Raw genomic sequence first — 21915 nt, forward strand, 5'->3', positions numbered from 1 at the left:
AACGCACAAAATTAAGTATGTACGGAGCTGGGCCACTTAAATCAATTGTCGAATTGGGTTAAGTTAATTTTCTGTTGTGGCACGACAAAGTGATTTCTTTGAAATATTTCAACTTTTAATTGATATCGTGGTATTATTATGGTCGGATTTAAATTGTGCTTAAAATACTGCCCTAAATTTGGTACAGAATAACGTCGTTTTCAAAGCATTATACGTACTAGTTAATTTTATTTCTTTCTTTCAAAATGAGAAACATCGCAGCCAAGAATGTAGGCATCTACAAGGCAGTCTTTCAGCAAGAAAGACACATATTCACTCCAATCAATTGACAGACTTCAGGGATTTTTCGAAAGGTCCCGGATCATCAAATTCCCAGTTCCTGTCACTGCTTGTATTCCTTTATTCCATCCAATTGAGGCGTTGCCGTAGACAAACTTTTAAGTTTTTAATTAATTTGTTTTTGCTGCGGTCCCGGCCGCCACAACGCTGCTTTTTTAAACTCAACTTCCGCCTGCTCATTTTTCCTTCGGTCGCCGGTCGAAAAAAAAAGGTTAAGTGGTTTCATTTGGCAAACATTTACCCAGACCCGAAACGGGAAGTTCCCCAGCTGCTCATCAATGCCCAAGTGTGTAAGACTTTTAATAGGCTTTTGTGTGGAAAATAAATTGATGCGGTGCACCTGTAAAGCGCTCCAACAATGGGGCTCCGCCTGAGCCAGACGAATGTCTGTCCGTGTGATGCGGCCGACCGCATCCCAGCCAGAAAGTTTGGAAGGGAAGGCAGTAGGGATTCAGTTAATTTTGAGTAAATTGTTAGAGAATTGTTTGCTGCTGCTGCTTCTGGGCAAGTCCCTTATGTGGGTGACTTGTGGCCTTGCCTCGAAATTATGGCATTTAATTACCAAGTGTTTTGAGATACTCCCGGGTCGGGAAGGTGATGTAAAGATGATTGAAATTCTCGAATTTAAGTTGTTGTCGGGCAAGCTCTGTAACTTTATTCGAACGAATTTGTACACTATCCATAGCTGGTGAAGTACCTTAAAATATACGCCATTGCCGCCGGGTTCTCCTGCTGTACCAGATGTCCCGCCCGAAAGACCCAGAACATACTGAGTCGTCCGCCGTGCTTTTCGTAACCCTCCAGCATCCCGTCGATCCGAATGGCGGTACGGGGTGCCTTGGCGTACTCCGAACTGCGGCTCCACTTCAGTCGGCGGATCCAGTTAACGGTGCCGGGCGTTGCGCACAGTAGGTCCAGAATGCCAGAATAAATGCCCACCTGTATCGGCGTCTCTTCCAGCAATTTGGTAACTGAATTTGAAAAGTTTATGATAAAATGTTCTTAGACTTGTCAACAAAACAAAAAGCATAATAAATCACAATTACCTATTTGATTCGCTGGCTTAAAAATATCCTGACTGAGTCGTTCGAAGACTGTAGAGTTTTGTTCCATCCACACGGGCATATTGTCGAGCCCCAGTGCCTTAGTTACATTGGACCGCATGAAGTGGCTCATTTGCGGATCTTCGCCGTACCGGTAGACCTCGTCCACGTGAACGCGCCGCTGGGTGTTGTAGAGGAAGACTCCGCCCGCACTGGTGGAGATCTCACCCTGAACTTCGGTCGCCTTCATCAAGGCGCGTATCCACTTTCCGCCATAGACAAGTGCGGCTAGCTCGCCGGCCAGTCGCGATATCCGACGATAGCCATCGTCATCCACAATGCCCGATTGGAGCAGAAAGGGGGCATAGGACAGAATGCTGTCCAGTGGTGAGGTCCATGGATTGCCCACTACAACGGATTTCAGTTCGCACTCTACTCCGCCCACTCTCTTCGCCAAATGCAATTCCAGCGCGAATTCGGGAGCCATTTTTCCGCCATAGCTCTCGGAGAATATATGCAGGGGCACCTTTTGGAAGTCCGGATACTTCGTGAGAAACTGCTTCATCAATTGGACAAGATCGAGGGCTATCTGCCTGTTGTTTCTGGCATAGAGGCTGTGATGCTCCACGTATGCGAATCCCGTGCCCACCGGACTGTCCACAAAGAGAACATTCACGTGCTTCAACCAACTGCTCTCCCGCGTTTTGCCCTCGATGTCGATGGGTCCTAGCTGCTCAAATATCCCGCTACCAGTGGATGCCACTCCGGGTCCCCCTTGCAACCAGATTACCAGCGGCCTCTCTGTGAAATGAGACACATTTGCAGTGGTGTATAGAAGCCAGTAAAAGAGGTGAGCGCCCTCCCGAACTTCCACATAGTCCCATTCTTGTACTCCAGGTCCCAGACCAACGCGTCCTGCAACGATATAACTAAACCTTATGGAGTATTTTTCTCAAACATCGAAATTTAAAAAGCACCCCATTTCGTAGATTTTAATAAACCACAATATTGCAACCACAATTACGCCATTTTTTGTTCACTTGGTTAACTATAGCGCATTAATGTCTGAGAACACGTACACACCTTGCACGCAGATCAGTGTTAAAAAAAAACACAGGGCACACGCCCATATACGATTTTTATTCTCATTGAAGTACATAATCGCGATGATCACAATGCAATGGAAAGGAAAGTAGAACTAAACTGCCCGCTTCGGCGGGAAATGCGCACTGACGCTGCTTTTAGCTGTTTGCTTACTTTACTAGGAAATACGTACATTTTTCCAGTAAACACTAAAAATGGAAATGGAATGGATACACGAAATGGAAATCACCCTTTCTTTTATAATATTAAAATTGTTAAAGAAATATATGTTTGGTTCATCTTGTACACTTACTGATATTAGGAATCCTGACATATTAAATCAACAGAAGAGTTTTTAATACCATGGAAAAAGTACTGTCCGACTGTGCTAAGAGTTTATACTTAATAAACCTGTTGGAAGTGCCTTGGTGTCTGCCGCCGCGTAACCAAAGTGTAGACCTCTAAACAAAATCGAACTTGTATATACACTGCTTTAAATAAACATTGACCCCCAGTCGATAGACCCACCCACAATATATATTAGCTCTGCACTTGGTTAAGACGTCAGCAGAAAATACCGAAAGTGGGCATCTGGCATACGACGTCTATATGGTAGAAATGCTTTATTCGATGTGTCTTATGTTACATATTAGATTATTCAGTTTTAGAGCTGTCATATTGCGTAACGGATTGAAGGACATACTGCATGGCCACTGGATTATCTGAAGGGGACATGTGGCCCGACCGATTTATCCAGTACATCCCGAAGTTGCCTCCGACCTTTTCGTAACCCTGAAGTATGCCTTTGATAACGATGGTTGTGCGATTGGCCTCCAGATATTCCGACTTGCTATTCCATGCCCAGTCCTTGATCAGAGCCAATGTGGCTGTAGTGGGCACTAAAGTGTCCAACTGGCCAGAATAAATATTTACCTTAACGGAAGTTTCATTCAACAGGCGCGGAACTAAAATAAATATTATAAAGTACGTAGAATATATTCGATATATTTAATTACTCACTCGTATTAATTTCCGATTTAAGGCGATCTCCGTGAAGGCTAGACAACACTTCCATAACCTGTGACGCATAGACACTGCCATTGATCTGCAGGGCTTCACTCACATTTCTCTCTATAAAGCGGATAAACTCTTCTCCATAGCCGTAGGTTCTATCCTCTGAAGCATCCACGTGGGTCTGTGTATTGTAAAGGTATACCTCTCCAGTCAGTTGCTGCATGAGTTCATACCACCTCAAATACTCATCAGTGGCCTTATCAAACTCGTGTTTCTTGAGAGCACTCAAGATTCGTTCCTCCTGGGCATCGAGAACAGCCACCCCATCCTCGTCGATCAAACCATTGACGAACAAATACTTGGAGTGCTCGCGGCTGATGTGCCGAGTTGATATCCAGGGATTGCCGAGAGTCACTGACTTGAGAGTTCCCGGTTGCGCCAACTCACCGGCGCGCATGGCTTCATCCAGTCGAATGGCCAGGGCGGGGGCCATTTTACCACCATAACTCTCCGAGAAAATGTGGAGAGGGACGTCCTTGAACTCTTTGTGCAATTTATAGAAGTGCAACATGAAGCTAATGAGGTCGTCGATAAGCTCCTCATTGTTGGTAACCAGCAGACTGGTGTTATCCGCATAGCTAAACCCTGATCCCACAGGGTTGTCAATGAACAGCACGTTGACATACTGTACCCAGTTCCCCTCTCGCGGCTCGCCATTCGTGTCCACAGGTCCCAGCTCCTGGAAATTTCCCAGGGCTGTGGAGGAGCCACCAGGTCCGCCCTGGAGCCACAGAACCAGCGGTCGATCAGTATAACTGCTCACATTGGCAGTGGTGTAATATAGCCAGTAGAACATGTGCGCCCCATCGCGGACGTCCACGTAACCCCAGTCCTGTTCGCCAGGACCAAATCCTTTGCGGGCCTCGGATATTCCGAACAGGAGACACACAATCGACAAGGCACCACACCACATTCTCAATTGTATGATAGAAAATCACTGGGCTCTTCGCGATCGAAATCGCGGCTATTTATCGGAGTGGAGAGCATTTTGGACCGGATGGAACGTGTCCATGAAAATTGTTAAGGTTCTCTTTATATCAGATAAAAGTTTGTTTATATGGATTTCTGTTCACACTCGGACTAAAGCACTCTAAAATAAGAAAGTATTTTGGTAGTTCGACAATAATGATTATCAGAACTATAATTATTACTTAAATTGGAACATAATTCGAAAAAGATACAAAATAAATATAATAACTGGCCGACTATCACTCACTTTAAATTTATTTATTTTTTTAATTTTATTTTATTGAAAGTACAATTTCTATTTAGCTTTGTCACTATGTAAATTATATAATTACGCGTTCCCATTTTCACCAGCTGAGTAACAGGTATCTGATAGTCGAGGAACTCGACTCAACGATCCTTTTGTTTATTTATTAATTTGACTAGCATCATCTCATTTGTTTACCATACCGAGGCATGAGCATCATTTTTTTAAGTGCATATAAACATCTCTTCCTTTTATTTCCTGAACTATTTACTCATCTAAACAATTAATTATCTTTTCATAGTTTTATTTTGCTATATTTAATTGCAATTAGGTGAAAATGATTTTGTATTTTTTTTTGACAAACTTAAAATTACATTTGCTGTACAATGAAAATAACCAATAGCTATAACTAAACTCTTATAAAAAAACTTTTCAATGTAGTTGTTAAACTTTAATCCTTATGTTAATTTAAGCGAGGAAATGAGTCGAAACTTTTAATATAATTTAAAATTATTTTAACATATTTTAGGGCCTTTTGTTGAATTTTTAATAGTGTAACATATTTTTGGGATCTACATATATCCGATATCCATTGTAGCATAAGTTAAAAACTTTTCTTCGCAACGTACAAATAAATAAATTAATATTTTTGGGAAGCCTTAATAAAAGAAAACATCTGTCTAACCTTTAAAAAATGCTGTCAATTATATACTTGGTCTACTATAATTAATTGTTGGCTAAAACAACATATAAGTTATTTCCAAAACTCCCTTCAACATTTTCAATTATTTGTCGAAGAAAGTTGTCTGCTTTTCATGTCCAACGCCAATGTTTTTATGTCGTAATTGTCAAAGTTAAAATTGCTTAATTTCAATTTCAACGCGTCTGAAACAATGGAAAATCCTGTGTCAAAAAAATGGAAGAATGGAACCGACTGTCTGAACGCCGGACAAGAGGAGTGGAAAATGAATCCGATTTCTGTTTTCTGTGGCTGCACCCGGGAAAAGTAATTAACAAATGTTTGTTTGTTCCACGCAAGTCAAAAGCAGGACGACAAAAAAGCTTACGATGCAAGCAGCTCCTTCGTCCTCGGCTCGTTGCGACTGCTTTTGACAACGGCAAGTGGTTGGACCCGTCAGGACCACCCACCCACCAATCAGGCCGAAACGAAAAGCACCCAACCAAACGACCCACTGCCAATTCCGTCCCGGTTGCAGTGCAGTTTTAATGAGTGCGCCACCTGGCGGCGGCTGCTGTCATCAGGGGCCAGTTGACGCTGGGATGCGACCGCAAACGGAAATCAATTTGCCACGGGAGCAAAACCGAAATTGCCAGTTCAATGCGTTTTCGATTGTCCATTAAGCAGCTCCAGCAGCTTGCTTTTTGGCCGCTGCCAAAAGTCATTTTCAAGCAATTGGCCCGACTGGCAGAGCAATTCTCCTAAAACGAGCTGGTTTTTATACCCTTACAGAGGGTATAATGGGTCGACTATATCATATAGCCTCTACAGAAATTAATTGAAAATAATAGAAAATAAAACATAGTTCGCGTCATCATAAAAAATTTCTGATATCAACTGTTGAATTTGTAAATACACTGTATAAAATGTACGCCATCCGTATGGCCGAAAAATGTTTTTGCAATTGTAGACTATTCGGTGCCCCTCGTCACTACTTGAACTAAAGTCACTAACTAACATCGTAACATTGATGGCTTGCTTACCAGTTTACCAGTTTAACTACGTAGATTTTTATATCTTATTATGTAACTTACCAAATTTATAAATCTCAATTCGAAACATATTCTAGGATCTTATAAGACTTAACGTTCAGCACAGTATACGCTCCTGGCCCAGTTTTTGCCCCTATGGCGATAGCTTAAAAGGGAGTTGGGACGCAGATATGCATTCGAGTGCGAAATTGCAAGCGGGGGCAACAATCTGTGGGATGAGCACCCCACCCACTGTGCAGCGCACTGTGCAACGTGCATGTTGCCAAAATCAGCAGCACCCATTGTACGCTGTTTTTCATGTCATTCCGCCAATTGCGACTCCAAATTTCCATTCCTGTTGCTAACTGTGCGTTGTTTTTGTCACGTAAAATACAAGTTTTCCATTTGCGGTTCAGCTTGAAAACTTTGTCCTTTGTTCTTTGTTTACTCCGTTTCAGCTGTTTTTTCCACATAAACGGTAATATTTTACATTTTACAAGAAAGGGTCAACCGAATCATATATACAATGAAAAGGATAAAGGTCGAGTGGCTAAGCCATGTAAATATTGGGCATGGAGTCTCCCGCAATAAGTTATTGTAATTTGGGTGTGTACTGATTGAATTTTTTAAATGAAACTAATTACTTACCATTGCGAGCCTTCAAAGTGAATAGAACAGCAACTAAGTGATCAAATAAAACCATCTTTATTTGGCTTTCATCAATACGCACACTTTCAACTTAAGATCACACTAAAGTTAAAGCTACGGATAATCATTTTAGTTGTACAGACACAGACGAACAGAACAATGAATCTGCCTAGAAACCACAATCTTAACAATAAATCGTCGAAAACCCAACGAAAGCAAACATTTAGAATCCTGCTTAGAGAGTAGATATATATATATATGGTATATATATGTATGTAGTATATATATATTCCTGTTGAGTATGCGAGGAAGTGCTCGATGCCTATTTACACTTTACTTAGGAATAGAGGAGTACGGGTCTTTGGAAATGCATTTGGCTTTACAGTTACGTACTTAACATAGATGTAGGTGTATGTGAGTAGGTATATTCGGTATGCTGAGGACCCTTCACTCTTGATTTGCTAATCGATTCGCTAAATGTGGGTTCCGTTATTGCCGAGCCTGAGCAGGGTTTCTCATCCGTCTCAAGTCCCGCCTAAAGTCCATCTCTCCTGCCATTGGCCATCCTATCACCGCACCGCCCTGCCGAAAAGTCGAGCCTCCAACAGGTTCCACAGCCAGTTCTCCCAGGCGCCCAAAACCCAGAAACTTGGCCACAACAGCAAAAACAGAATCGGATGCCAGGCAAATGGTCCGCAAGCCGCATCTGAAATAAAACAGAACAAAACAGATTGTTTTAGGCGGGGCTAGAGATTGAAATCCGCTTCGGAAAGGGCACTCGCCGGTGAAATTAATCTTTGAATTAATTGCTTCCAGCTTAGCGCAGAGCATTAATAAATCGCTGCCGGTCAGAGGACCAAACACACAAGGATAATAAGGTGCTCGGTCCTTTTTCGCTAACTTTGATTTAATGCCCCACAGTTTATCACTGTAATGGCGGGCGTATAAATGTTTCCCCTGTGCATATATGTATGGCTTGTAAAAACAATCAGGACAAGATCTTCAGGCCCGCTTGGGTCAGTTGGTTCCCTCATCTTCCTTACTGTGGGCTAATTTTTAGGCAGAACAAGCTCACCTAATGACGACCGAATGTATCTTATCATTTGATTGTCATTGTTCGAAAAGTTACTTCCTGATTTTTCCATGGGTGAATTTGGGAACGGTACTTACTTGAATGGATCAAGAATAGTTCGTTGTGCTCATCTCCATCCCCTGGCTGATCAAATGGATACATATTCATATCAGGTGATCTTCCAGAGGCCAGAATCCTGGGACGATCTTCCTCGATTAGTTTTTCGCTTTCCTGTGCGTAAATTTCGTGTATCCTTGCCGAACATTTCAACTGCAAAATTAATTAAACATTTTTGTTGGCTCCAGCAATGGTAAGATATGTCGACTTACCTTTAAGCGACTCTTGATGTAGTGATGTACTGTCACCACGAACTTGATCTCCAAAACCGCCGACTCCAGATGCTCGGCCACGTGCCGCTGAATGTCGTAGATGCGAAGGTAATTGGGTGGCACCTGTATGTCATTGATCCACCAGGTGAGATTCGCAGCCGGCTTGGAGTAATCCGATGAGCAGTTCCCATTTATAACGTCCCCCAGACGGTATCTTGAATGGATGCCAGTAATTATGGGTCGTTGGGTGGGCAATTCTGCGGCAGAACGCGTTGGGGGTTAGTGGGAGGGTAAGAGAAGCCACCTGCTTACTTACCAACCACCTCCATGTCGGCGGCCACGATGGAAGTATCGAAGGTGGGTGCATCTGCGGACACTTCGCAGGCAAATTTGCCCGATATTGAGGTGGGAACATTTCGCAAGAGAACGTGGCTGGCATTCGATTGGGCAGTCTGCAGAGTACAGAGAATTTGAAAAGTACTAGATGAAGTTAAGTCTTTCAATGTATACATTGAATGAATCATCAAACCCAACTAATAATTTGTCAACACCCATTGCCCTCCCTCCATACATATACTAATATATTGAATATAAATAATACATTTGAACAGTATTTTTTGTAATAAATTAATTGTGCGCAGGTAAATAGAGCTTGAAAGGCAACCACCAACTATTTGCTTTCAGCTTTTACGTACATAAGTGATTACATAAGATAGGCGTAACCTTCTTTGCTGTGCATCGACAACATTTAAATATACACTTTTTATTTCATGCGGTTTTTGTTCATTCTCCCGTTTTAATATCGAAATGTCAGCTAAAGTCAACAATGAGAGCGCAGCAAATGGGAAGTCAAAATTGTTAATTAAAACTTTTTAACATGCATAAAACCAACATGGATGCACACATGAACATCGAAAACAGGTCGATTGTTTGCAATGCCCCCTGCTGCAACTGCTGCTGTCGTTAATACCATCAGCAACCTCGCAGCAAGCTCGCAGCAGCAGCATCAACAACAACATTGCAACTGCAACAGCAGCAGCAACAAAGAAGCCCATCAGCAGCACTTTGCCTTCAGTTATTTAAAGCAATTTACATTGGCAACTTTTTGCCTTCGTTGCTTTGCCCCTCCGTGTCTGTCTTTCAGTTTCAATAAAGCCCGTCATCATCATATCACAGCACTAAGCGAGTGTTGCCAACTTGGCTATTAATAGCCATTTAAGCATTTTAATCAGAATACGACAACCAAAAAACGCAGAAAAACGAAAAGCTCACAATTCGCCTTTGTAACATCCTGTTTTGACCAATCTGTCTCAGTAAAAGCTTTCGCATGTTATATTTTCAACATTTATAACAAATTTTAAATGCAGACTTTTTACTTGTTTTTAATATTATTTTTATATAATTTAAAATTATGCGCAATTTTAAATTTATATATTTTATTTTAGTTTTTCATGTTAGTTAACATTAAAATTGTAGCCTTTTAAAATAGCCACTTAGTTGACATCTCTGCACTCACCTCGACATCGATTTCGTTCGTTTTGGTGAATATCTTCCAGGCCGGATTTTCCTTGGGCGTATAGCGGTAGAACTCCCGTCTGCCCCGATACCATTTCACCGTGTAGAGCGTGTCGTTCTCGATGTCATAATTGCAGATTAAGAGCGCATTATCGCCACGCTTAACGGCGGACGGTATGCGAACGTTGACGTTCCGCAGACCCACAGTGAGACCTGGAAAAAGAGGACGGGAGCGTTGTAATGAGTTGTTACCATGAACTCGGAGTGCGCTGAACAGTAGCAGCCGGGAGAGGCTTAAATATGACAAGTTATTGTGGCTTAATTATGATCCCCCAGTGGATTACACGGGATTCCACGCGTACGGCAGCAACTTAAACTGCTCCTCACCAAGGGGTAAATCATGGGAAATAAGCCCAAAAATAAACAAACTTTAAACATTTATATAAAACACACTCTTATTACACCTTCACAGCTGGTAATTTATTATGATATCTTTAAGTGTAAGAAAAACATTAAGAGTATAATAAAATATTTAGCACCTTGAATAAGAATCGTGAAAAAGCATGTTAAGGTTATTTGAGACTTACATAATTTAAAAAAACATGAAAAAATCCTATAAATAATTGTCCTATATTGGTATATTAAACATACATTTATTTTTTAATTATTTTTATTTTCATATTATTTTACTGCTTAAAGATTATATTTATTTTTTGCGCTGTGTACCGCACCTCTGCTGCGTGGAATAAAAAGTAGGTCACCGACCATGAAACCCCCAAAAAAGGCCAAAAACAAATAAACTCTCCGTTATACGAATAGCCCGCGCGTGTGAAAGAGACAACCGGAAGAGTCGCCCTCAAAAAATTGATTATAAAATACAATTGTGCGATCAGCAGTTGGAACCACTGCCTCAAGCTGTTCGCCTGTTCGAAATTATAAAAAGCTTCCTAGAAAATTTAAAACCGAAAGTGAATGCTTCAGAAGGGGCTGACCCTCCCCGAGAGAGCCGTAAATCATAAAGGGGCTCGGTTTTTTTCTTTTACAACCATCGATGACGAGCAAGTGAAGTCTGCCATGTAGGAAATCGAGTTGGGGCAGGCGACCAGGTGCCCAGAATCTTCAGGTGGAGCCCACTGTCAAAGGTTGCTGGGCAGCTAGCAAAGTTCATTGACATCCGGGAAAGAAGCAAAGATTTTGTGGCTGTGAGCATATTATAACAGATGTGAGTTCCGAGTAAGTGGTAGTTTATGGGTGCGTATCTGATGCTTTGGTATCTCAAGTGAAAAGTATCTCTCCGGTGATGGCATTTGTATCTCAATACTACCACTTGATAAACGAGCATAGGAGGTTGGATAGGAATCTGTTTAATTATTAGTTTTTACAAATAAATAAACTAAATTCTTGCATATACTTTACATTTATAACTTGCTTTTAATTATAAATATATATATATATTTTTAAAGTTTTTTTTTTGTTATACTGAAACCTTGCTCAACATATCCAATCCTCTAGGAGGCAAGTGGTCAGTAACCAGGACTTGTTTGTTCCTAAGCTATTTATAAATTGTTAATAGTAAATGGAAAAAAAAGACACAGTAACCGGTTTCTAGAGGTCCAACGAGGGGGTCTGTTTAAACAATTGCTTGTCCCCAGTTGGCAACTGAGCTCGTCGTCGACTGTTCGCGGTTCGTTTCTGGTTAACCTTGAATACTAATTGTTGTTTCACGTTGATTTTAATGGCACTGGCTGCGTACGGAGCGCGTTGTCGTTTCGTTTTGTTGTTTTCATATCAGCATAAAAATTTCATGCTGCCCCGTGTGCTTGGCAGCTGCTTTTTTCCAACGCTGAACGCCGGATCGAAATAGTACGAAAAAACTAATCTCATCCATATTGCCGGCTTTTCTAGCCGGCCGCCGTTTGTTGGCCAGCACAAATTTGCGTAAACAGAGCACTATTTGTTTTGCCGAATGGTGAGAAGGGTACCTTTTGAGACGGGGTAATGAGAGCGAACGACCATAGGAAGACTATTTAGAAACCGTTGCTGTTCTATTTTGGCCAGGCCAACAGAAGAGGGCCAACAACGCTGCTGCCAACTTGGCGGCACACGTATTTAACTTAAGGAAACCTTGGGCTCGTCGTCTCGATCGAACTGGAAAACCTTGGAAAACCTGAAGCGGACATCGGCTTGGAAAAAACCAAAAAGAAACAATAACAACTGCAAATGGATCGGAAAGGAGCCCATAAAACCTTAAAGGGCCCAAGAATGGATAAGATAGTCTAGAAGGTTATCATAATAATTAATAATAATTAATGTTGAGTTTGTTGTGCTGACACGTAGAAATAATTATGAACTATGAATAGTATAGCAGTGTTTCTAATCTAGCTCTAGTTCAGGTGCCATTATCTCCTGAATAGCAGCTTTAAGTGAACAAAAATGGACTCAAGGATGAAAACCAAGCTCTCAGCTTCTCGAAAAGAACATTGCCTACTTTGCCGCTATGTGGGGGAAAATTTTTAATCAGATGCTGCCTCACTCACAATTAGCTACGATGTATCCTCAGTTGTCCAGCTCATTATAATCCTTGCGCATGTATTTATTGTATCGTTAAGTACTTGCAAAAAATGTTCGTCTTACAGATTATTTTTCCTCTTATCAAAAGCAATATTCTCAATCTTAAAGTCCATGTTGCTTGCATCTGATTTCACGAAATCCCTCGTCGCTGCTCCAGACCGATTTGCCACTTGAGTGCTGCATTAAAACCAGCATTACGAGCGACCTGCTCCGGACGTCGCTTACACGTCGCCCCTCCCACTGCACAATCATTGTTTAAGTTTTGACACAAATAAAAACAACAAAACACAGAGAAACCAAAAAGCCAGCGCGACTGGAAAACGAGGCCACCAGAAGCGAACGGCCAACTGGAACTGAAGTGCGAGCCACTTGGCATTATGTTGGCCTGTTACTCGCTGCCCCTATATTATCGATCATGATTTGAAAGCGAAAGTGAAGGCGGTGGTGGCACAGAGCCCAACAAACTCATCCGCCGACGCACAGTGTCATTCATATGTGTAAATATAATTGTATAAATTTGTACGGATGTTTGAAATGGTAAAAAACAACAAAACAAGGTTTACAGATACGGATATGTGATGTGTAGATATATCAAGTTTTTAAAGATCTCGGAGATATTATAATACTTCGAGATTTAGTTCTATAAAACTCCCTCATCGATTGCGCATTTTTTTCATTGATTGCGTCCACTGTGCGTGGCAGATACAGATACATTCGCAGATACGAACGCAGTGGGGATTCAGATACGTTTCGTTGACTAGCGCTGTCTGTTCGCCTGGTCGTCGAGCAAAGCCGGCTATCGATTTCTACATAAAAAACGAAAGTGAATTTCATCCGGACGGCTGCGCGTTGGATGCTCTTCGCTGACCCACTTTTTTGGGCGCGTTCGCTGACCTCGGTTGGCCCAAGGTTCAACGCTCCAAGTTGAGTGGCCGCCAACGGTGTCACGTTCAGGGCCCGTCCCTGACCCATCGAGGGCCCCACCAGCCCCAGCAGCACCGCCAAAACCACTGGCACCCACCGATCGACGATTGAAAGAAAAATCAGACGCCTGTTGCGCCTACCAGGCGATCAGAGAACTCAACGCGTGACGCTGTAGAAGTGGTGCTTTCTTTTTCGACGGGTCAACGAACCCGGGCTCCAAATTTCGGAGATCGTTGACCGCCCCGGTGGTGGGTGAGTAAGAGAGACGGCAGTTGGTGGTGTGACAGAAACAGCGAGCGAACGACGAACAAAGCAAGTGTGAGTGAGAGGGTGAGTGGAATAAGAGAGGGAGACAAGTTGCTCGTGTTCAGCGGCAGAGAGACCGCTGACACACTTACACTTTTGATTGCCTCTGCAATCAGTTTCACAGTACGCACTCGATAAGGAAGAAAATATATTCTCACTTTCTCAGCAAATTAAATTTACAATTATTTTACTTATTTAATTTATTTAAAATTCAGTAAAATACAGTTTTATAAATAACGGTTAGCTCACTTTAATTTTAATTGTTTGCTTCTTGAAAAAACAAGTATTATATTTCCCCTAAATATAACTTAATTTCATTGTATAATTAAATATATTTAGTTTTTTCAAACCAAATTTTTTGTATTTTCGATCCAATGACTAAGTATTGTGCTAATTATATCGAAGTTTTCCTGTAACTTATGGCATGGTAGTGAACTTAGTATTATATTTGTCGAGCAACAAATTGTTACTCTGAGCCGTAAAATGCATGACTTCATCTCAGCTGCTAAACATCATTAACTTGTAGCTTGTCGTTTTCCATAGAAAACGCTCGAAAAGCAAGAGCGGCGCTGGAAATGTTTATAAACTTTAATGATCGCACACCCCTCACGCGAAAAAACATTATTTTTTTGTTAAATACGAAATTATAAACTTTTCATACCAAGCGACCAGAAACCATTTGAAAGCCGTTTGTCGAATGCATCTCGCACGCTCCACTCGAGTGGATAAGTGCCAAGGTTGAATTTGACTTGTGTAACCGAGCTATGGAGCAGAGGGGCCGCAGCGGAGGGGCCGAGAACCCGCTCATAAGCTATGACACACACAGCTGGAAAGAGATCGAGAATGATGTCGTCACTAGCCCTAGAATTCCCAAGTTCCCACAACAGCCATTGTGCAATAGCTTCAGATACATTTTGTATCCGGGGAGCCTAGGAAAACACTTTCCGTTTGTATCGCCGCTCTTCCACGCTGACCATTTATCCAAAATCCCAGGCGTTCAGTGATCTGGTGGAAGTACTTACGTTATGGATAAATTTGATTTTTACTGTGCACTTGGAGAAAACAATTAGTTAAGAATTCAAACAAAATTAAGCTTTAAAGCGACGAATGCAATTTGTTCTTCTCCTAAAAGGCACAACTGAAAACTGTGTAATATAACTTATTCCTAATAATAATAAGCTCGATAAAAGCATGCATGCGTAATGCATGTATAAGACTTAAACTAACTAATATACAAAAATATTTTTTTTAAATAAATTGAAATCTTGTTTTTTTTTGTGTTAGCTTTTTCACAGTATAGCCGACAGATATCTTCTAAAAATTTCATACATTTCATAAATAAATGTATATGTTATGGTCAATTAGTGTTATGTCTACAATGTCAAGGTTACGTTAAGTTTCTTTCAGTGCTTATGTGTTTAGGCAAATTAGTCTAAAGCTTTGTGAGAGTGCCAATAAGCAAATTACCCCAGTGCCAGACCCCCACCATAGGTATAAAAAGCAAACAGACGAATACATATATATAAATACATATATTTCAATACACGTGCGCACATAATCATTATCTGAACACAAACCCATATCTGTATATATACGAGTGTATGTCGGTGGTGAGCGTGTGTGGGTTCAGTCATAATGCCACTTATCAGTGGGTAGACGTCGCCATGCTTTTAAACGCTGCTCGCCTATTCGAATTAGTACAAAATAATACCGTATTTCCTAGAAGCTTACGGATTCACCGTTACGCCGTAGTCCCCCAGTGGTTGTGAGAGGGACGGCATAAGACGAGGAGAGCAACAACAAAAGGGCAATTTAGTACGCTCTTCGTACACACGTGCGTTTGTCCATATAACGCATACGCTCCGTTGCCTCGATCATAAACAAGTAAGTACCGGTCGGCCATGGGTGTAAATGTTTTTATTTTGTTTATATCAAAATTTAACAACAATTCGGATGGAAAAGTTTAAAACATTTTAAATAGTTTGCTAATAGAACAGGCGACCAGCACATTGAAATAGCATTCTGTTGCACCGAAAAAGCAAAATAGGCACCCGGTCAACGAATTGAATTTCACGTTCTCGTTCTCGTCGCTGTTTCGCTTTTTTTCAGTAAAAGTTATGCGTCATCAGTTCCGAGAACTCAGCAAAAGCTGGAAGTGATAAGCATGTGATTGTGGATCGATCGTGACCAGCCGCTTATGTTTTTGTTTCGGTTCCCACTAAGCTAGCGCTTATTAATTGTTTGCGTTTTAATTAAAGTAAAGGCAAAATTCTGCAATTTTAGTATTCATGGCTTTTTTATTATAAATAAATTATTATTACTTGAGATTGTTCTTTAGGCATTTATATTATATATATATATATAATTGATTAGCTTAGTTCCTAAACAAAAATTTTTAAAAATATGGAAAAATATTTTAAAGAGTTAAGTTTCTTAAAACAAATTCATTTTTGATCCAGGGCACAAATGGAGAAATATTAAGAAATCGAGCGGGTCTAGTATCTGGTTTCCAGTCCTTGCCCGATAATGCGAGTCCGGCCAGGACGTATCGCCCAACAAAGCAGAAAAGTCCTCCTCCAACATTGTGGGGACTGAACTCGTTGAACAAATCAGCGCCGCAAAGAACATTCGTATCTGAATACGAACCTGGTGGTACTTCAGCGAGACAATCCTCGTGAGTCATGACGGCGTAGTTTCTGAACCACAGGATATCCGATTGGTCGGAGGAGGCTGAACTGGAGGAGGGTTGTCCCCACCCAATGGTCCGGCAGGCGTCTTCGATGAAAACAGACTCCGGAAGAGGCATGCATATGGAAGCAATATGTGTGCCAAAGAACGGTGCATCCAGGAAGATGAGGGCCAGCTGCTCATGGAAGACGATGTTACTAACACAACGGCTGTGGTGCGGTTTCCTCTCCACCGTTCTCAGTCGATCCCAATCGCCAGCTTCCACAGAAATTTGACCCTGCGGTGTATTCTCAATCGGATACGCAGCAGTGATCACCACATCGTTTCGAATCAAAGTGGCTGCGGCTACATATATCCCATCGGCATAAATGGCCGCCATCCAGGGATTCTCACCGAATTGTGTTTGGAAAGTTTTGTTGATGGGAAAAACCTCCTGACCCATTGAACGCATGCCGCACGTATTAGACCCACTCAGACTCAAAAATTTGTCCTAAATAAACACATTTGTTTTGGGTTTTTTAAATTATTATTAGATTTTCTTTTGACGTAAGCAATTTTTAAAAGAGATATGGTATTTTGAAAAAGTTGCAATGCCTCGGATTTTCACGTGCTTACTTTTTTTTCTGGCCCAGATGTGGTTCGCTCTGCTATGTTTTCAGGTGGTCCCAGACCCAGGTCTCCATCATCGTCACTTTCATAATCTTCTTCCTGGGGCAAAGCAATCGTACAAATCGCAAGAGTCGAAATTAAAATACATTTAATAAATTCTGGGTAGAATGTGGTTCTCATGATCGGCGGCCGTGAGTCTTGAGATTACTTTTTTCCAACTGTGCAAGTCGGATGCTGCCAGCAAACTGAGTTAAATCAGTGTGCAAGTTTTTATTAACGCACAATCAGGTTATTATACAGCTTTCGGGCGGGTAATTCGTTGCGAGGGACAGCTAAGGAGTTGTCGTCCACAACACGAAATTTAATATCAAATGGACTGGTTTTTCGCTCTATAAGATAAAATCCATTTTCTTTGTACACGAAAAGAAAACTAACGAATTCTTGAGAAAATCGTCTTTCCGTCCGTTCCCACCGAATCTACTCTTTTAGCTTGAAAGCTATCTGCTTAAAAATGTCTCATAAAGCTGCTCTCAATTTTGTTCTTCCTGTTTTTCTGAACACATATTAACAGAAAGGGTATATAGGCACCGTTCGAAGCTCGCTAGCTTTCATGGTTTTCTCAGATGTTAACACTGTGAGAACGCGCATACACTTAGCCCAGATAAGAACCGTTTCAAACAAATTTAAATTCAATGTCTATTCAATGCGTGTTTGTAAGTGAAGTGATTCCTTATTTTATTGAATTTATAAATGCAGCCAGTTTTGCTGCTTAAAATAAAGTTGAATAAGTTGGCAGCCGTCTCTGGCATCTCGACTCTCCCACGATATTTCTGCAAAAATCACGTGTAAGCCGAACGAGCCTGCAGCTCGAAGTCGGCGAAGGTGAGACACTACCGTCAGTTGCCCTCAACCTCAACCTCGTCTTCGTCCTCACCCGCCAGCCTGTCCTCGACATCCGCATTGCTCGAGGGCTACTTTACACGGTGTCAGACGGGTTGGTCCTGCTGCCTGTTGCAACTTTTGCACATAATCACGTCACATAAACGGACGACAGGCCAGGGTATGAACAACAAGCTGCCGCTCCCTTTCATCCTGGCGACATGTGACGCTTGGCTTTAGATGGCCGCAAACAAAAAAAAAAAAGGGGGGTAAAAATAAAAATTGAAAGCAAGGGGAAACAGGGCCAGGAGTCCTGGGACCTTCCAACTTATTTCCCGACAGCCTGCTCCTTTCTCGCCCGGCTTTTCACTTTATGTTTATGTTGTGTGTTGTGGGCTGTGACGTTGGCCACTGTCACTTTGCTCCTGCCGCTGCTCTTCCTTTAGCTTTTCCGGATCCTGTCGCCTGTCTCGTACTTTTCGCAAGCGGATGCGACCAGGACACCTGGACACGCCGGGTGTTAAAATAACAGGCACCGAACATATTGACTTTTAAAATAAGCATTATGGCGGTAAATTTTTATGAAGCCCCTCCCTGTCACTCCTTTTCGGATCCTTGTGCTCCTGCCGCTGTGTGCGCCGGACAGCTGAGTGATTTATATATATTGTTTAATATTATTACAGCTGGCAGGTGGCCATTTGAACCCGCTTTCGCCTGGGCTACGTTCCGGCCGACGGATGTGCAAAATGCGAAAAATTGAGCACATTACAAGCTCGGACTACGACTCCTTATCCGTATCTGTGTCCATGTCCATGTCCAGATCCTTGTCCATGTCCACGTGTGGTCGGCAATAATTGTTAAAGTGTGCGGTTGGTTGGGAGAGGATACGGGGCGAATGATGAAGTGATGGCCTTTCGAATTGAAGCCAGGAAGCGTGGAAGTTTTCTTGCCGCTTGTCAAGCTCGAGAGGATTGGGCTCGTAAGCCATGAGAGCAGTTAATGGTAATTGCAATTATCCAGCGAGCTTTATTGGTTAATGAACGAGCACCGGCTTAATGTCCTCGGGATGGACAGATAATAATGCTCCTGGCAAATTGCCCATCTGGAGCTGAGGGCGGTCATCTAAGACGAATATCGAAAAGCACAGATAGCCCTCTTGAAAGCTCCCGATTAAAAGATACTCAATGTCTAAACAGTAAAGAGTGCAAAGATAATTTAAAATATAATACATATATTTTTAAGCGTTAATCCTATAAATGAAATGAAAGTTTTGAGCTGAAATTTGCTTCTAAAAAACTTTATTAATTTGTTGCCCGGAACAAGGAGGAAAATCAATTAATAAATAAATGCGGCCACAATTAAATTCCATTTTGCGATACGCCCGCGTCGCTTGGGCGCCCAATTGATTGCATTTTAAATGTGTTTGTTCAGCAGCAGGGGGATATTTTGCATTCGGCCAAAATGTATGCTGCATTTAATTCAACATTTTTTGCTCTCAGCTTTCCACCAACTGAAACTTTTTCAAACGCATAACTGCTGTGTGTTTGCGCGTGTCCTGGCAGATCATTTTGGTAATTATCGTCTGCAAAAAATGTTTCAGTGAAGAGGGCTTAACCATCAGTTCGAGTTGTGCAACCGAAATGACGGTATAATGTTGTAAGAGGATTAATAATGCGTTTCAGCAATTAAGAGTGGTAAATAAAGCGACAAAAAAATCATACAGCCTACAAGCAAAGGGATTTAAATAGTTAAATTAGGTGCATTTTATCACTTTTAAAATGTATGAAACGGTGTTGTTGCTTTTAAATATATGTAAGATGCTAATTTTATGTTACAAATTAAGTTTTTTCTTTTATTCAAGATCCTCAGAATTTTACATAATTATTAAACACCTCAATCTTAATGAATGTTCAATTTCGCTCGACTTTAATTTGGATTCGAACAATTTGGCTCAGGTCAATAGATTTAATGACATTACACTGGCGATTTCAAAGCGAAGTGAAAGCCGCACCGCCAAGCCAACCACAAAGTGCAATTGAGGCCTCGTGGTGGCTGCTTGTGGGTTTTAGGTCGCTGGCGGTGCCAATTAGGATACAGAAGTGGTGGGGTGAGACATTTCAAAGGAGCAGGCTACGCTTTTCCGCTCGGTCCTCCGTTTGAAACACAACTCGAAAAATGAAATTGAAGTATCAAAAGAAACACCAGCCGCTCGACCCAATTAAACAAGCACTTCGAAAGCTTGCACGTGGTGAGTAATGATACAATTAAGGCGCCCGGTCGATCTCATCCAAATATTTTTGAGGCTATTCAATTTAAAGCAGATGGAATAAGCTTTTAATGAAATACTTTTCTCCAACAGCGCTTGGCAAGGCTTTCTTATACCTAGGCACTCCACCCTTGTGTCCACTCCACCAGTCCAGTGCGTCGAGCCTACTGCACTGTCACTACCTAGGCGTCTGTCCAATCTGCGCCCTGAGCTCCTTTTCCGGAAGCGGGACATCATGTTCGAGTCCGTGTTCTTCGTACTGCGGCAATTCTACAACTTTGTCTGCCCCATGCAAATCTTCTACGAAATCGAGGATGCTGAACAAGTAGGACTCCAAGAGGAGTGGGATATTTGGAGGGAACTTTGAGATTCGACGGCATGACAACCAAACCAATTGATTAATGGCGGGCTGGGCGGAAACCGTTCGCAATAAAGAGATCTCTCGCTTTTCCTCTTAAGTCACCCTGGTAACACCACTCCGATTCGCACATAATTTTCGCATAAATTGTCAAATGTTTAAAGCCTTGCCACTGAGCAACAGTCAAGGTAACCTAAGCCTGCGGATTAAATTTATTGCTCCTAGCTCTTGGTTTTGTAATGGTGGGGGTGATAATGGTGTCTGTTATCAGGCATCATTGAGTGTCATTGAAACGCCAGTAATTGCGTATTAAAATTATACACCCGGGACCATTTGCCTAATGAAATGAAGCCGTGTCTAAAAGCTAATTAGGTTGTCGTTTCCCTGGTATTTATGCAAAGTAATTGAAGAAATACACAGAAGGGAGTAGTAGGTGGTATGGGAATAGTTCTCGCAGTCTCTGATCAGGATTTTAATTTTCCACTCGAACGAAGATCTTTAGTTAGCACATATCTGTGGATTTATACGGAAGGTGTCACCATCGAGCTGACTGGTTTGCAATTCAAATGTGGTCTGTGTGGCTCACCTTTGACCCCCATTCCGATTCCCATTTCCCAAACACCGCCTTTCAATAAGCCGGTCCGAGTTGCAGGTCCAGCCGTCAATCTGCCGGCTCGCATTCAATTTGTTTAGCTTGTCGAACCACCCACATGTCGAAAAGGCCTTGACATGTTTTCCGCCCTTTTGCCAGTCTTTTCTCGCCGCCCCAACAGTTGACACAATTTGACTTTTGGCATCCAAACGTTCGAACAACGCCCTGAACTTTTGAACTAATCTATTTGTATTTGTTTAGCTTGCTAGCGATAAAGTTGCCATTGTGTTGTTGTGCAATCGTGTGTATGCTTTTCACCCTCGGGCAGGTGCAAAATATATATGTATGTATGTGTGTGGATGTGTGCCAGGTGAGGCAGTTCGTTGGAGTTTCCATGATGGCTTCCTTAGTGGCGCAGACCCATCAGATTGGAACAAGTTGATTATGATGAGCAAACAAATGCTGCTATGTTAATCTACCTATAGAGATTTGCATAAAACTTAAAAGCGATAATTAAACATATTCCCTTACAATTATTAGTATATTATTAAAGATTATATTAGTAAGCAATAGAGCATACTTAGGAACTAGCCTGAACCTACTTTACTTCACGCAGCCTCTCATCCTGAGTGTTAAAGATATTTGGACCAAGGTTGCTTTCCTAAGATTATCGCGATTGCATTAACGATAGAGATA

The 21915-nt window shown here is 41.8% G+C and overlaps 5 protein-coding genes across 5 annotated transcripts in view; 1 reads left to right on the plus strand and 4 right to left on the minus strand.

Annotated features, from left to right (window-relative positions):
• Window positions 1-962: 962 nt before the first annotated feature.
• Window positions 963-2596, minus strand: LOC117143326 (retinoid-inducible serine carboxypeptidase). The gene is made up of 3 exons (XM_033307986.1): window positions 2466-2596; window positions 1386-2297; window positions 963-1310 (listed from the first exon to the last, which is right to left on the minus strand). Exons 1-3 carry the CDS (start codon window positions 2539-2541, stop codon window positions 1015-1017), a joined length of 1284 nt encoding a protein of 427 aa, XP_033163877.1. The 5' UTR covers window positions 2542-2596; the 3' UTR covers window positions 963-1014.
• Window positions 2597-3016: 420 nt separating this feature from the next.
• Window positions 3017-4452, minus strand: LOC117145759 (retinoid-inducible serine carboxypeptidase). The gene is made up of 2 exons (XM_033311528.1): window positions 3486-4452; window positions 3017-3430 (listed from the first exon to the last, which is right to left on the minus strand). Exons 1-2 carry the CDS (start codon window positions 4450-4452, stop codon window positions 3120-3122), a joined length of 1278 nt encoding a protein of 425 aa, XP_033167419.1. The 3' UTR covers window positions 3017-3119.
• Window positions 4453-7180: 2728 nt separating this feature from the next.
• Window positions 7181-21915, minus strand: part of LOC117144382 — a 57329-nt gene continuing 42594 nt past the window's right edge. Inside the window, exons 3-7 of the mRNA XM_033309518.1 lie at window positions 10028-10239; window positions 8828-8963; window positions 8512-8768; window positions 8281-8452; window positions 7181-7816 (exon numbers count right to left, since the gene is read on the minus strand). Coding sequence (XP_033165409.1) covers window positions 7680-7816; window positions 8281-8452; window positions 8512-8768; window positions 8828-8963; window positions 10028-10239 — 914 coding nt within the window. The 3' untranslated portion in view covers window positions 7181-7679. The remainder of the gene's footprint in view (window positions 7817-8280; window positions 8453-8511; window positions 8769-8827; window positions 8964-10027; window positions 10240-21915) is intronic.
• LOC117144392 (phenoloxidase-activating factor 2-like) lies at window positions 16206-17355 on the minus strand. Its single transcript, XM_033309531.1, has 2 exons — window positions 17131-17355; window positions 16206-17005 (listed from the first exon to the last, which is right to left on the minus strand). Exons 1-2 carry the CDS (start codon window positions 17302-17304, stop codon window positions 16244-16246), a joined length of 936 nt encoding a protein of 311 aa, XP_033165422.1. The 5' UTR covers window positions 17305-17355; the 3' UTR covers window positions 16206-16243.
• LOC117144403 lies at window positions 20143-20851 on the plus strand. The gene is made up of 2 exons (XM_033309542.1): window positions 20143-20251; window positions 20363-20851. Exons 1-2 carry the CDS (start codon window positions 20179-20181, stop codon window positions 20596-20598), a joined length of 309 nt encoding a protein of 102 aa, XP_033165433.1. The 5' UTR covers window positions 20143-20178; the 3' UTR covers window positions 20599-20851.

The sequence above is a fragment of the Drosophila mauritiana genome, chromosome 2L, assembly GCF_004382145.1.
Source record: "Drosophila mauritiana strain mau12 chromosome 2L, ASM438214v1, whole genome shotgun sequence".
NCBI lineage: Eukaryota > Metazoa > Arthropoda > Insecta > Diptera > Drosophilidae > Drosophila > Drosophila mauritiana.